Source organism: Octodon degus, unplaced genomic scaffold (genome assembly GCF_000260255.1).
Source record: "Octodon degus isolate 3935 unplaced genomic scaffold, OctDeg1.0 scaffold00037, whole genome shotgun sequence".
NCBI classification, from domain to species: Eukaryota; Metazoa; Chordata; class Mammalia; order Rodentia; family Octodontidae; genus Octodon; species Octodon degus.
This window is the reverse complement of record NW_004524613.1, coordinates 3,394,894-3,408,373: the sequence shown is the minus strand read 5'-3', so window position 1 is coordinate 3,408,373 and position 13,480 is coordinate 3,394,894. Positions and strand designations below refer to the sequence as shown.

The 13,480-nt window shown below is 46.3% G+C and overlaps 1 protein-coding gene across 1 annotated transcript in view; it reads right to left on the bottom strand.

The window, feature by feature from the left end:
- Positions 1-2,584: 2,584 nt before the first annotated feature.
- Efcab8 (EF-hand calcium binding domain 8) overlaps positions 2,585-13,480 on the bottom strand; it is an 81,526-nt gene continuing 70,630 nt past the window's right edge. The window contains exons 22-26 of the mRNA XM_012514651.2: positions 11,859-12,027; positions 4,905-5,034; positions 3,589-3,802; positions 3,419-3,517; positions 2,585-2,902 (exon numbers count right to left, since the gene is read on the bottom strand). Of these exons, the coding sequence (XP_012370105.2) occupies positions 2,585-2,902; positions 3,419-3,517; positions 3,589-3,802; positions 4,905-5,034; positions 11,859-12,027 (930 nt within the window). The remainder of the gene's footprint in view (positions 2,903-3,418; positions 3,518-3,588; positions 3,803-4,904; positions 5,035-11,858; positions 12,028-13,480) is intronic.

Here is a 13,480-nt window from a genome sequence, read left to right as displayed (position 1 = left end):
TACTAGGCAGGCAGGCAGGGCCTCTAATTCTCTGAGACTCAGAGACCCCAGGACTAATGGGCAGTGGGCCACAGAACTCTGAGTCCCCTGTGTCCCCTTGAAGGCAATGCCTTCTCGGTCTCAGTTTCCCCATCTGCACCAGGAGATGCTGGCCCTCACCCCTCTCTTCTGGAGGTAGCCTGGGACCCAAGTCTCAGTGTGCAACACCCTTGCTGTCTGAAGTGCAGAGTGTAACCTCCCTCATGAGGACAAGAGGAAGTACACACTGTTTGTTCAAGTCAAATCCCAGTGAACCCTGTGTGCCTGTGCCAGCAGGGAGCCCTACCATGGCCAAGATAATGGCCCTGAAGAGGCTGCTGGTCCCCTATCAGTCCTGGACACAGCAAGCCCAGCCCCAAGGCCCCCAATTAGCCCTCTCTGTGACCATGGAGTCCCTGGGGCTCACGGGAAGCTCTAGGTGGCATAGATCCTGGCCCTCACCCCACGCCCCATAGCCTCACATCTGTGGCTGCAAAGAACTTTCTGTCTTGTGCACTCTCAGGTCCTCCGCTCAGGCTCCAGGAGGGGTCCAAGCAGGGTCAGTGAATGACAGGCACTCCTGTCTCAGGATGGCATGGGGTGACCTTCCAGCCCCTTACAGGCTTTTCAGGGCATCAGCTGAGTCTGGAGTAGCCAGGGGTCTCAGACACAGAATAGTGGAGCTCCCTCTCAGGCTGCCACCCTTCCACCACCATGCCTCCAGCCAGCAGTGTGGTCACCCCACGGGCATTACCTCTGGAGGCCCCTCTGGGACAGGAGGAAAGTCCCTGGATGTCCTCTCCACCCAGCACAGATAAGCTGGCGCCACCCTGGGAGCCCTGAGACCTGAGCTGCACAAGGAGACGGGCACCAAACACGCCCCACAGCAGGTGCGCTCGCTGAGCACTCAGCCTTTGGTGGCCGTGCTGGGTGGCTGCTGGCGGGAGGTCAGGGAGGCTGGGCCGCAGGAACAGGGTTTGTAGCTGTGGGTGCTCAGGGAAGATGAGCCAGGAGGTGCCCAACCCCTATGCCATGGCACAGCTAGCTCTCTCCTGCAGCCCCCATGAGAATTTCAGGGGGACACAGCTGCTGGGCTTGGGACCCCAACCCAGGCTACTCAAGAAAGGACTTTGTGACAGTCCAGTGAGGAACTGAATCCCTTGTGCTGGCAGGTGTGCAAGCCCAGGTGGATGAGTGTGCTCAAGAGCCCAGATTCTGTGGATTTTCCACTTTCTCCTCCCCCATAAGGGGTCCTCAGTCCTAGCTACCTAAGAGTGCCACCCACCAGAAGGTGGCTCTTATTTTAATCTGACACACTAGGAAGGTCTGCCTTGCTTACCAGATTAGGTCCAGACAGGTTCAGCCACCAGCTAGTGATCATCCAGCCCCTTGTGGGGCACAGCCCAGTGGGCATCCAAGGATCATGTGGGAGAGAATCTGGCCTGCTGTCCATCCTGCTCTGACTTCCATGCTGCAGGGTAGCCTTGGACAAGTCACTTCCCCTTGCTGAGTCTCTACTCTCTTAAATTGAAGGAAAGGCTACCCAGCTCCCTGGGTGTCCTCAGGACAAACCCAGGGGCTTGAGTGTGGCACCTCCCTTGCACCTATCTCACTGCCACACATCCCGACAGCCCTACTTCCTGCACCACACTCAACTCCACTGTCTCACTGTCCCCTGTACACTTCAGGCTCTGACCTTCCTCCATGCCCACCCCATTGGGTGTGGAGCTGCTAAGAGAACTGATGGTCCCGCAGAGGCCTTGATAGGTACTTCCAGGGCCAGAGGAAGGCTCTAAAGTCAGAGGGCAGCAGAGCTAAGTAGAATGCTCCACCATGCTCCAATCTCTGCTGAGACAAAATAGCACACAAACACGGGCTGGGGAGCAGTGCCTGATGGTAAAGGAAGTAGCCACTGCCACCCATGGACAGCTGCTAGGCCTCTGGACCAGGTTGGGCTTCACCCTTCTGTAAAGCTAAATTGATTTTTCCACCATTCAGCATCCCCAACTGGTGACCCACCTTCTGCACCTTCATGGGCCTACCAAGCCCCTAACCCCAAGTACCAGCCTGTCACTTGCCAGGCAGCTGCATCCTCGAAAGGGAGCACTCTCCTTTCTGCATCCTTGCCAGGGAATGACTGGGCTCAAAGTTATAGCAGGTACCTGTGCAGGCATCTGCAGGTGCCATGCAGCCCAACCCTACCACCTGCAGGATTTCAACATTGGAGAACATTTATTTTTTTTCTCCACGATTTTGTGTGGGGGCAGAAGATAGGGAGACTTCTCCAGAGAGGCAGAGTGGCGCTATAAGGGAAGGTTCCACGTAGCCTGGGCCTGGCAGGGTGTGAGCCGAGGACCCCAGGATTCCGTGGGCTGAGGTGCCCTGCAGTACTGAAAAGGAGGTCAGGGCCTCTCTGCAAGGCCTCTCTGTCCTCTGTGCAGAGAGGACACAAGGGTGGCTTCCAGAGGCCCTGGGTGTTGCTCAAAAGAGGAGGCAGTGTCCACAGGCTCTCTGAGCTCTGCAGATGGACATGGACCCCAAGGCAAGGCTGAGACATGGGATTGGGCTATGGAAACTTGCCAGAGCTATTATAAGGGACAGAGGACCTGGGCCTCAGGGATGCAGGTAGGTTGGAGGCTGGCAGCTTGGAGGCCGAGGTCACTGTGGACACAGATGGGGAAGTGGAAGGGATGGTAGCCAGGGCCTCGGCTGGGGTGTCCACAAAGGTCCGCTTCCTGACAGTCTCCAAATTCTTCCGGATGCCAGGGGCCACCTGAAAGGCACTCTGGACCTGCTGGTCAGAGGCCCGGTTGGTCAGGAAGTCAGGTTGCTGGACAGGTGTCAGATCGTTGAAGTAAAGACACTGGTAGATCTGAGGTGAAATCTGTGGGGACAGGGCAGGCAAGAGTGTGGGGCACTATGGGAGCTGACAGCACACAGGGCCAAGAGCAGGCTTGCAGGAGAGAAGGGCCTGGAGGTCTTCCCGACAAAAGCAGCAGCCTCCAAAGCTCAGGGTTGTGCTCCCTCTCCTCCAGCTGGAGCCCCCTGAACCCCTGGGAGGTCAGCGCTATTCCCTCCTAAGAACAACGCCATGACCTGGACCAAAGCAAGCACAGGTGCAGAGAGCCGCTCCAATGTGCACACTTCTCCCATAGAGCTCTGGTGGCTAGTCAGGTGCCTGGAGGAGGAGGAGCTCCTCCTATGGACCAGACAAGCTAAGGAATAAAACCTGTAATCATGGCCTCAACTGCACCATCCCTGGCAAGCACCGAGTCCATCGCAGTCTGCTGCCAGAATTGCCTGTGCCCCAGAGCCCTGACAAAGCCCACATGCTCCTGCTCCCCTGCTGGAGGCCACATGGGAGGTGGGATCCCAGGCTCCACAGGCCCGTGCTGCTTACCTGCTGCTTCATCCAGCTGTAATTCACACTGGCAGACAGGACTCTGTGGGTCTGCAGCCTTCTCCTGGGCTTATATGCTGCTCCTACGACTTTGCTCACCTGCAGGAGCAGCAGGGGACAGTGAAGGCTGAGTGTGGGCCCCGCCCCTCCCACACTCACAGCAGCCTCACCTGCCTGCCTTTGGACACCCATTGGTTCCAACTCTCCTCGATGTCCTCCAGCGAGTACTCTCGGGCCCATGGGGACATCTGGGCCATCCTCTGCAGCCGGGTCCTGGCCTCAGCCTCCACCTCCTCCTTCCCATTTAGGAATGCCATCAGGGCCACCTGCTCCCGCTGCTGGTATGCCAGGGCCTCCGCCAGATCCCTTCTGAGAGGGGCTTTTCTTCACAACACACCCCTCACCTTCCCAGGAGGGTCTGCCTGTCCCCCAGGGATGCAACACGCTCTGCAGAGACCATCACTGAGCAAGTGTTCACTGATGTCAGCAGAACCTAGCTGTGGCTGGCCACTCTGCCCACCACCCTGTGCTTTCCTGTAGCGTGGCCTGACCCATCACTCTAGCTTGCCTGGACCTCCCCAGTGGAATATTTCAACATCCACCCCCACCCTAGGCAAACCTTGCCTCTGCCTTGTTTTCTTCCCCTCACAGGACTGTCAAAGCATATGCCACAATGGGAGCAGAGAAGCTACAAAGATTCTATTTGTGCCTAGCAAACTCCTACATATATAACCCAACTCCAAAATCTCTCCTAGAAAGTTTTCCTTACTTAAGCTCCCCAACCAGGTAGCTTGTCCTCAAAGCCATCCCCATACCTAATATCCCCAACACTATACACAGAACTACATCCATGAGTTTGTATGTCTATCTCTTAAAGGGACTATGAGGCAGAACCTGTATGTGGAGGCAAGCAGAATCTCAATCATAATCTCAATAATTGTGTGTGTGTGTGTGTGTGTGTGTGTGTGTACTAGGGGTCAAACTCAGGACCTTGCACAGCTAAGCTAGTACACTACCACTGAGCCTCACCTCCAAGTCTCAAAAAAATTTTGAATAAACCAAAATTATCGGAGACTTGGACAGAATAAGAACAGGGAGGGTGGAGAAGGAACAAGCTGCTGCCTGCCCACTCTTCCTCGTGACTCAGGGAAGTAAAACGAACGCCTGCTGCAGCGCTGGGCCATGGGCCTGGGCACGGGCTCCTCCCACCAGAAGCCTGTGGCCCTGCGGAAACGTCCTCTGGGGGCTCCGCCAATGCCCTGGCAAATCTGAATCTGGCTCAGTAGTGGGATGCTAGCTACATGCTTGGGGACTCCATTTTGTTCACTCTACAGTCTCTGCACTGAGCTGAGCAGGCTGTCTGCAGGCCCCGAGCCACAGGTGTTCCAAGGGCCCCCCAAGCTTGCCCGTGCTACTCTGTTGAGGGAGAGGCTCACAGCCTCCTATGCTGTGGCCAGAGACCACCAAGTAGGCTGTGGGAACTCACTGCAGCTCCAGGTGGGAGCCCTTGAGCACAGTGCCTGTGGAATCTGCCTTCTCCTCTAGGCTTGTGCTCTGTTCTTGACCATCCATCGTGGCATGCTGGACCTTTTTCCAAATGCTCAGGCCAAACGTCCCTGTGATTTGAGCAGACCCTGCTCAGAACAAGGACCGGCACATGCCCATCTCTGAAGCCACCACCCCTTCCCTCTACCCTCAAGAGTCAGCCAGTGACCCCTTACCTCCACCCCAAACATTTACTGAAATATTCTGTGCCCAGCATGTGCCAGGCTATAGGCTAGGTACTGAACAAATACCCAAATGAGCCAGTCCTAGGACATACTTGGCACTCAGACCTAAAGCATCCTGCCCCACATGCAGGTTGGGATGGGAAGAGTTCTATGGCAATGACCAGGGACCCTCAGCAGGCGGCAAGCAGTCAATGGGGCTCTTGGAGTGAAGGTAAGGAGAGCTCAGGCTGGTATGGAAAAGGTGCAGTGGGAGCACCGCTGCTCTGCAGTGTGTCAGGGTAGTAAACCCTTCTCCTGCTGCAGAAATTTTTTTTAACTAAAATAAGAGATTTGTTCCAAAGTCATTCTAAAGAAATCAGAGAACTACTGAAGCAAGGAAAAACCAAATGAAATAAAATCACAGTAAGCGAAGAGCCTTCCCAAGAACTGAGGTGAAGAGCTGCTTTCTTCTCTGGGGGCATCCTGGATCTGGGCATAGGCTGAGCGAGGAGGAGGCTTGACCTAGACAGAGGAAGCTACCAGGAGGAGGAGACAACAGAGCTTCTGCACTGTGGCCAGCAGGACAGGCTGAGTCCAGCGGAGTCCTCAGTGTACTGCCCGTCTGTAGGACAAAGTCCTTGCAAAGGAAGAAGCCTATGACAGACTGCTGCCCTGAGACCACTAAAGACAGAAGAGAACTGAAGAAAGTGCTCAAATGAGAAACAGGACAGCGCAGGGGCTGGGGAGGAAATGCTAGGAAATAAAGAGGATAGAAGGAAAAATGGAAGCAAAGCTTTTGTGAATAAGGAAGGGCAGAGGGGTGGGGAGGGTAGGGGAATGGGAAGAAGCAAGCTGTGTCATGCTCGGGCACAAATGCCCTATGGCAAATATGGTCAGCTTCTATACTTAACATGTACCAATTTAAAAATTTATATTTAAATTTTTAAAAAAGAATTGGAGGGCTGGCCAAATAGCTCAGTGGATTAAAGCGCAGGGGCCAGGAGTTCAATCCCCAGGCCTGCCTTGCTGGCCCCACCTCCAGGGTGCCCCAAGACAGCCATCAAGACTGGGTGTGGTGGCATGTGCCTATAATCCCAACACTTGGGATGCTAAAAATAAGAGAATCACTACAAGTCCAATCTACATGGTGAGACCCTGTAGACCCTATAGACCCTAGACATTAGAAACAGACCATTTAGGTGACTCAAATACTGGAGTCAACAGATAAAAATAACCATTAAGCCGGGTGTGGTGGTGAACACCTGTAATCTGAAGCAAGAGGACCACCCTGGGCTATAAAGAGTGTTCAAGGACAACCTGAACTGCATGAGACCTCATCTCAAAAAGACATAAGAAAAAGAAAGAGGAGGAGGAGGAGGAAGAGGAGGAAGAAGAGGAGGAGGAGGAAGGAAGGAAGGAAGGAAGGAAGGAAGGAAGGAAGGAAGGAAGGAGAAGAGGAGGAGGAGGAAGAACAACAACAACAGCAGCAACAGCAGCAACAACAACAAAAAAAAATAGTGTGAAGTAAAAAATGAAGAAAATGGACAGAAAGGCAAATTTCAACATGAAGTTGACATCTGTAGAAAAGAATGGGCATCCTAAAACTAAAGATCCAATGAGACGCTCACTGGATACACTTAATACCAGGCTGCATGCATAAGACAACTGAATTCATGAACCGAAGGCAGGTCAACAGAAAATAATCTAGCCAGGCATGGTGGCATACACCTGTAATCTCAGCTACTCAAAGTATGATACAGAATCACCACAAATTCAAGGGCAACCTGGACCACATAATGATACCTTGTCTCCAAATTTAAATACTAAAAAGGAAAGAGTAAAATAAAACACCAAGTCTAGAATATAGAGATCAGATAAAAAGAACAATGTGAGAGACGTGGGATTAGCATATGTGTAGCTGGAGTCCCACAATGAGAAAAGAAAGAGAATAGGGCAGAGGCAACACTGAAGAGGAAACACCTGAGGATTTCTCCAAACTGATGAAAGGCATTAACACATAGATCTTTTAAAAATTAGTGCACTCCTAATAGCATAAATCCAAATAAAACCACACTGGGCATATCAGAGTCAAACTGCTCAAAATCAAATGAAGCCAGAAAAAAAGGAAAATAAGCAACATATAACTTTTCAACAGAACATGTGTTATGGCTTGTGACTAGATGCCCCCCAAAGCCTCAGGCAGTCGTAGGTGGGACTTTGTGGAGATGGCTGGAGCTAGGGTGCATGATGCCAGGATCTGGGGTGCCCCACCCTAGGAGTGAGTGCTATCTGCTGCAAAATGTAAGGGGCAGAAAGAGGCTGCTGCTTCTCTTGATGCTGCTTTCCTACCTCCCTGCTTAACTGCTTTCTGTCTGCTGTGAACTGCTTCTCCTCTGTGAGGCCCCTCTGAGTATTTTTGACTCAGCAATGAGTAAAGAAAGACAATATAGAAGCAAAAAGTCAACCAAATGAACTTTTTGTTAAGTATTGAAAGAAAAACAAAAGCTGCCAGCTGGGAATTTAGTACCCAGGTTTTTCTAAAGACTTAAAATTTTAGGACAGGGCTTGGTGGTGTATGCCTGTAATCCAAGCACTCAGGAGGCTGAGGCAGAAGGACTGCTGTGAGTTTGAGGGCAGCCTGGAGTACATAGTGAACTGAAGGCCAGCCTGAACTACCCACTGAGACTCCGTCTCACAAATAAAAATTAAGACAACTAAGGGCCAGGGAGATGGCGCAGTAGAATAAGTGCTTGTCTGACAAGTACAATGGCTGAGTTCAATCCCCAGTTCCTGAAAAAAAAAAATTAAGACAAAAATCTTTGAGACAAAATCTTACGGAATTTATCAGTGACAGATAATACTATAAGAAATGAAGTTCTTTAGGATGAAGGAAATTGATTATAGGCAAGATCCTATAGTTTCAGGAATGAAAAATCAAAAGTGTCAGGTTAAGTGGATAAACAGGAGAGGAAACTGTTTAACTCAACATTAGCACTAATGTGTTACAGGAAAATACAACATAATGAAATAAAATCCTGTATCATTTCTTGAAAGATATATAATTGTTAAAGTATCCATACAAACCAAAGTGATCTATAAATACAACTCAACCCCTATCCAAGTCCCAGCGTCATTTTTTGCAGAAATAGGGAAAAATACTAAAATTCTTATGGAACCAAAAGAGACCCTGAGCTACCAAAACAATAATGAGAAATAGAATAAATCTGTAGACTTCACACTTTCTAACCTCAAAATATATTATAAAACTATAATAATCAAAGAAGTGTGGTATTGAGATAAATACAGATACCCAAACCAATATGACAACAGAGACTCAAAAAAAAAAAAAAAAGACTGGCAAGAAAAGTTAAAAACTGGGAGCCAAAAAAAATTTTGCTAAGTTTAGTGAGATAGCTCAGTGGCATAAGCACCTGCCTGGCAAGCACAAGATCCCGTGATTGATCCCCAATACTGAAAAAAAAAAAATCTGCGAAGCAAAAATAAACAATTGGCCCTTAACAAAGACCATGCAATAAGGAAAATTCCATCTCTTAAACAAACAACAACAAAAAAAAAGTGAAAAACTTATCTACACGAAAAAGAATAAAATTAGACTCCTACCCAACTGTACACAAAAAAACCCTCAAAATAGATTAAAAACTTAAACATAAAATCTAGAACTGTGACACTTCTAGAAGAAAACATAAAGGAAAATCTTCCTAACATTGGTTTTGGCAATGATCTCTTGGATATAACAAAAAAAAAAAAAAAAAAAATCAGGACTATACCAAATTAAAAGCTTAAGTAGCATAGCAAAAAGACAACTTGTAGAAGGGCCAGCCAAATAGCTCAGTGGATTAAAGCACCTGCAAGTAGGCACTGGGGCCAAAGGTTCAATCCCTAGGCCTGCTGCACTGGCCCCACCCCTGGGGCATGCTGAGATGGTGATTGAGACTAGGCATGGTGGCGCACGGCTACAATCCCAGCTCTTGGGAGGCTGTAAACAGGCAGATCACTACAAGTCTAATCTAGTAGTGAGATCCTGAATACCTTGTAGACCCTTCCCTAAAATACAGGGGAAAAAAAGACAACTTACAGAAAGGCAAGAAATATTCTGCAAATATATACCATATATCTAATAAGGGGCTAATATCCAAAATATTAACCCCTTCAACCCATTAGCCAAAATAAAAATTGACTATAAGGTAAGTGAAGGATTTGGATAGACATTTCTCCACAGAAGACATGCAAATACCCAACAGTTTTATGAAAAGATGCTCAATGTCATTAATCATCAGGTAAATGTAAAATTAAAACCACAAAGAGGTATTTGCCACACACCAACCAGAACATCTAAGAGAAATTTAAAATGTTGTGGAAATATAAAATTGTGTTGCCACTATGGAAAACACTGTAACAATTAAAAAAAAAAAAAAACTACCATATGAGCCAGCACCTTATTTATAAAAAAAGAAGAAGAAAAATAGTTGTCGAAAAGAAAAAAAGAAAGAAAGAAAGAAAGAAAGAAAGAAAGAAAGAAAGAAAGAAAGAAAGAAAAGTACCTAAAAAAAAAAAAAAAAAAAAGAAAAAAAAAATAGAGTTGTAAGGAAAAACTCCCAGGTTTTGTTGCAGAATTATCTTATAGTAGACAAAAGATGGGAATAACTTATGCGTCCACTGACAGGTGAAGAGCTAGAGATATGGTAAATATATACAATAGAATAGTATTTACCTTAAAAAGAAAGGAAGTCCTGTTATAAGGATGAACCTTGAGAACACCAGGCTAAATTTAAAGGGCCAGTCACAGACAGACAGATACCGCATAATTCTCCTTGTCTGAGCGATCTGAATTAATCAAAGTCATAGAAGCAGAAGGTGAGAAAGGTGGTTGCCAGGTGCTGCCGAGATGAGAAATGAGGAGTTTCCATTAAGGTACAGTTTTGCCCATGCAAATGAAAAAGTTCTAGAGATCAATCCATTGCACAACTAAACATGTAGAGTTAACAGCACCATACCCTTAAAATTTTAAGAGTAAGAAATTTTTCTTAAGTGTAAGAAAATTGGGGGGAGCTATAATGAAAAGAAGCAAAAACACAAGCCAAAAAATGATGAGAATGATAATATGGAATTACTTCAAAATTAAGAACTTTGGTTCATCAAAAGATATAACTCAACATAAAAAATCAGGCCACAAAAGTGGAAGGAGACATCCATATAATATTTGTAATAGCCATACTTATAAAATATAAATAAGTACAATAATTTAGGGTAAGATAATTCAATAGAAAGAATATCTGAACAAGAATTTAACAAAAGAATATAATAAGTTGATCCACAAATAGATACTCAGTCTCAATAGTCTTCAGGGTAGCTCAAGTTGAAATTACAATGGGATGTCATTACATACTCAAGAAATGGCCAAGACTTAAAGCACTGACAAGATCAAGTGCTGGCAAAATAAGGGGACAATGAAAATGCTTACATCTGGCTAATGAAATAATGCAAATTGGTAATCATTTCGAAAGATCATTTGGTAACATCTAAGACTTAATGTCTATATGTCCTGTATTTGGGAATTAATTTCTAATATATACCTAGCAGAAATGTATACATTTATTCACATGTGTATGTATGAATGTTCTTACCAGCATTTTTTGATCAAAATAGCTAGAAATAATCCCCAAACCCATTAACAATAGTACAGATAAATAATATTCATTCAACAAAGATTGAACTACTACACTCAATAAATGGATGAATTCCACAAAAAATGATTTGAGAAAGTGATACAAATGAGAACCTATCAAATGGCTCCATTTACACAAGGTTCAGGGTAATAATCTATGGATATAGAAATAAGGATAGCAGTGACTTGTGAAGAGGTGTTGACAGTGACACTCAAGGTGGGGGTGAGGACAGCCCTAAGAATGGTTTCTGTTTCTGGACATGGATGATAGCTATATGGGTATATGTACATACTTTATGGGAATTCGCCAAGCTGAATGTTTTGGCTTGTGTACTATTCTTTATGTGTAATGAAGTTTATTTTTAAAAAGAGAAAGGTGGGGCTGGAGAGATGGCTCAGTGGTCTAAAGCACCTACTTGAAACAAGCTTGGCAAAGCACAGGGACTGCGGTTCGATCCCCCAGCACCACATGCCAGCCAGCCCCGCCCCCTGGTGGGCTGAGCTGGCCACACACACACACACAATAAATAAAAATGTAATAAATAAAAAATAAATAAATAAATAATAAAAAAAATAAAAAGAGAAAGGAACAATTAATCAGGTATATGATTTTTTAAAATATACATAGGCGGGGCTGGTGAGATGGCTCAGTGGTCTAAAGCACCTACTTAGAACAAGCTTAGCAAAGCACAGGGACCACGGTTCAATCCCCCAGCACCACATGCCAGCCAGCCCCGCCCCCTGGTGGGCTGAGCTGGCCACACACACACACACACACACACACACATAAATAAATAAATAAATAAAATTTAAAAAAAAAAAATATATATATATAGGCAAACAATGTCGGGTAGGTGGATGGATGTGTGGATAGATAGTTGATTGATACTGCAGATTGCTGAATGCATGCATGGGAAGACTCACATCCTATAATACTATTAGAGCAGCAGCAGCTGCCATGGGGAGATTTGTGCCAGTGTGTGTTCCATCAGAGACAGGGCCAAGAAGGCCTAGGGGTTGGGGTGTGCTCCGGCAGGACCCATACCAACGGCATCACCAGAGAGTTTCCAAGTCTTGACATCGCGGTCCTGGCCAGCACTGATAATCAGCTGCAAGTTGTCTACATACAGGATATCTGCCACACTCTCCAGATGGCCCTTCCAGGTAATCAGGAGCGTGGGGGGAACCAGGGAAATGGTCTGGCCATTCACAACCTATAGGGGACAGTGAAGGAGAATTGCTTATAGCAAGATCACCAGACAGGCTCCTCAGCAGCCGCCCAGTACTGGAGGAAGCTCAGCCCAGGGGAAGGCTGTGGGACACGGCCCAGCCTTGCAGTCTGGACATTTCCCATGCTAATTTTCTGGGACCCTTCAGTAAGTCTCAGCACTTTTCTGGGCTCACTGGCCCCTTTAGTAAAACCATAAAACATATTCGTATATGTCTATATTGTTTATCAAGTGCCTCTAGATTATCCCACTTGAACCTCACAACCTTATAGGATATACAGGACTCACTGACTTACAGAGGAAGGAAGTCAGTCAGAAATGTTTAATAATCAGAAAAAGCCACATAGCTAGAAAGAGAAGGGACAAAAGCCCAGGTCTTCTAGTTAGACACTGGGAGAACAGGGTAAGAGGGTGGCAGGTTATATTATACTATGAGAGAATAAAAATCTACTTAATTTGAAAATTACCAGAGCCATTTTGAAATACACCAAGATTAAGGAAGGGGTATTTATTCTACTACAATAAAATATAGTAAGGCAAAATAATCCAAACCTTAAGCAACAATTAAATAGAGAACACAAGCCAGCCCAAGTATGCACAGCACTTTCATATGCAAGCATGGTAATATAAAGCATGACTCAATAAACAGTGCTAGGATACCTGAAGGACTATTAGGAGGAAATCAAATCATTATCTTATATCTTAAATACCAAAAGGGCTAACCGTGGCAGCACACATCTGTAATCCCTGCTGAGACAAGAGGATCACCAAGAGAATAAATCCACCCTGGGATACACAGTGAGTTCAAGGCCAGCCTGGACCACTTATGATTTATAGCCATCTCAGTGAGTGGTGGAGTGAGGTCCCATTAGGGTTTTGCATGCATGTCTGTCTTTCTTTCTTTCTTTCTTTCTTTCTTTCTTTCTTTCTTTCTTTCTTTCTTTTGCAGAACCAGGGCTTGAACTTAGACCCTTGCACTTGTCAGGAAGCACTTATTCTACTGAACCATCTCCCCAGCCCCTTGTATGCATTTCTCTGATAACTCACAATGTTCAATTTTGTTTCATATATTCAGCCCCATTTGCATATCTTCTTTGAAGAAATATCTATTTAGGTATTTTGCCCTTATTTTAATTGGGTTTATTGTTTTTATTATATTATGATCACTCTTCATATTAGTATATTCTAGTACTAGCCCCTTACCAGATACACAGTTTTGGGCTTGGGAGATAGCTCAGTGATCTAAGCACCTGCCTGGCAAGTGCAAGGACCTGGGTTTAATCCCTGGTACGCATGCCATGCCAGCCCCAGAACCTGCTGGCTCTGAAGCAGGGCATGGTGGTGCATGCCTGTAATCCCAGCACTGGGGAGGCTGAGACAGAAGAATCACTATGAGTCCAAGGTACATAGTAAGACCATGTACCAAATAAATAAATAT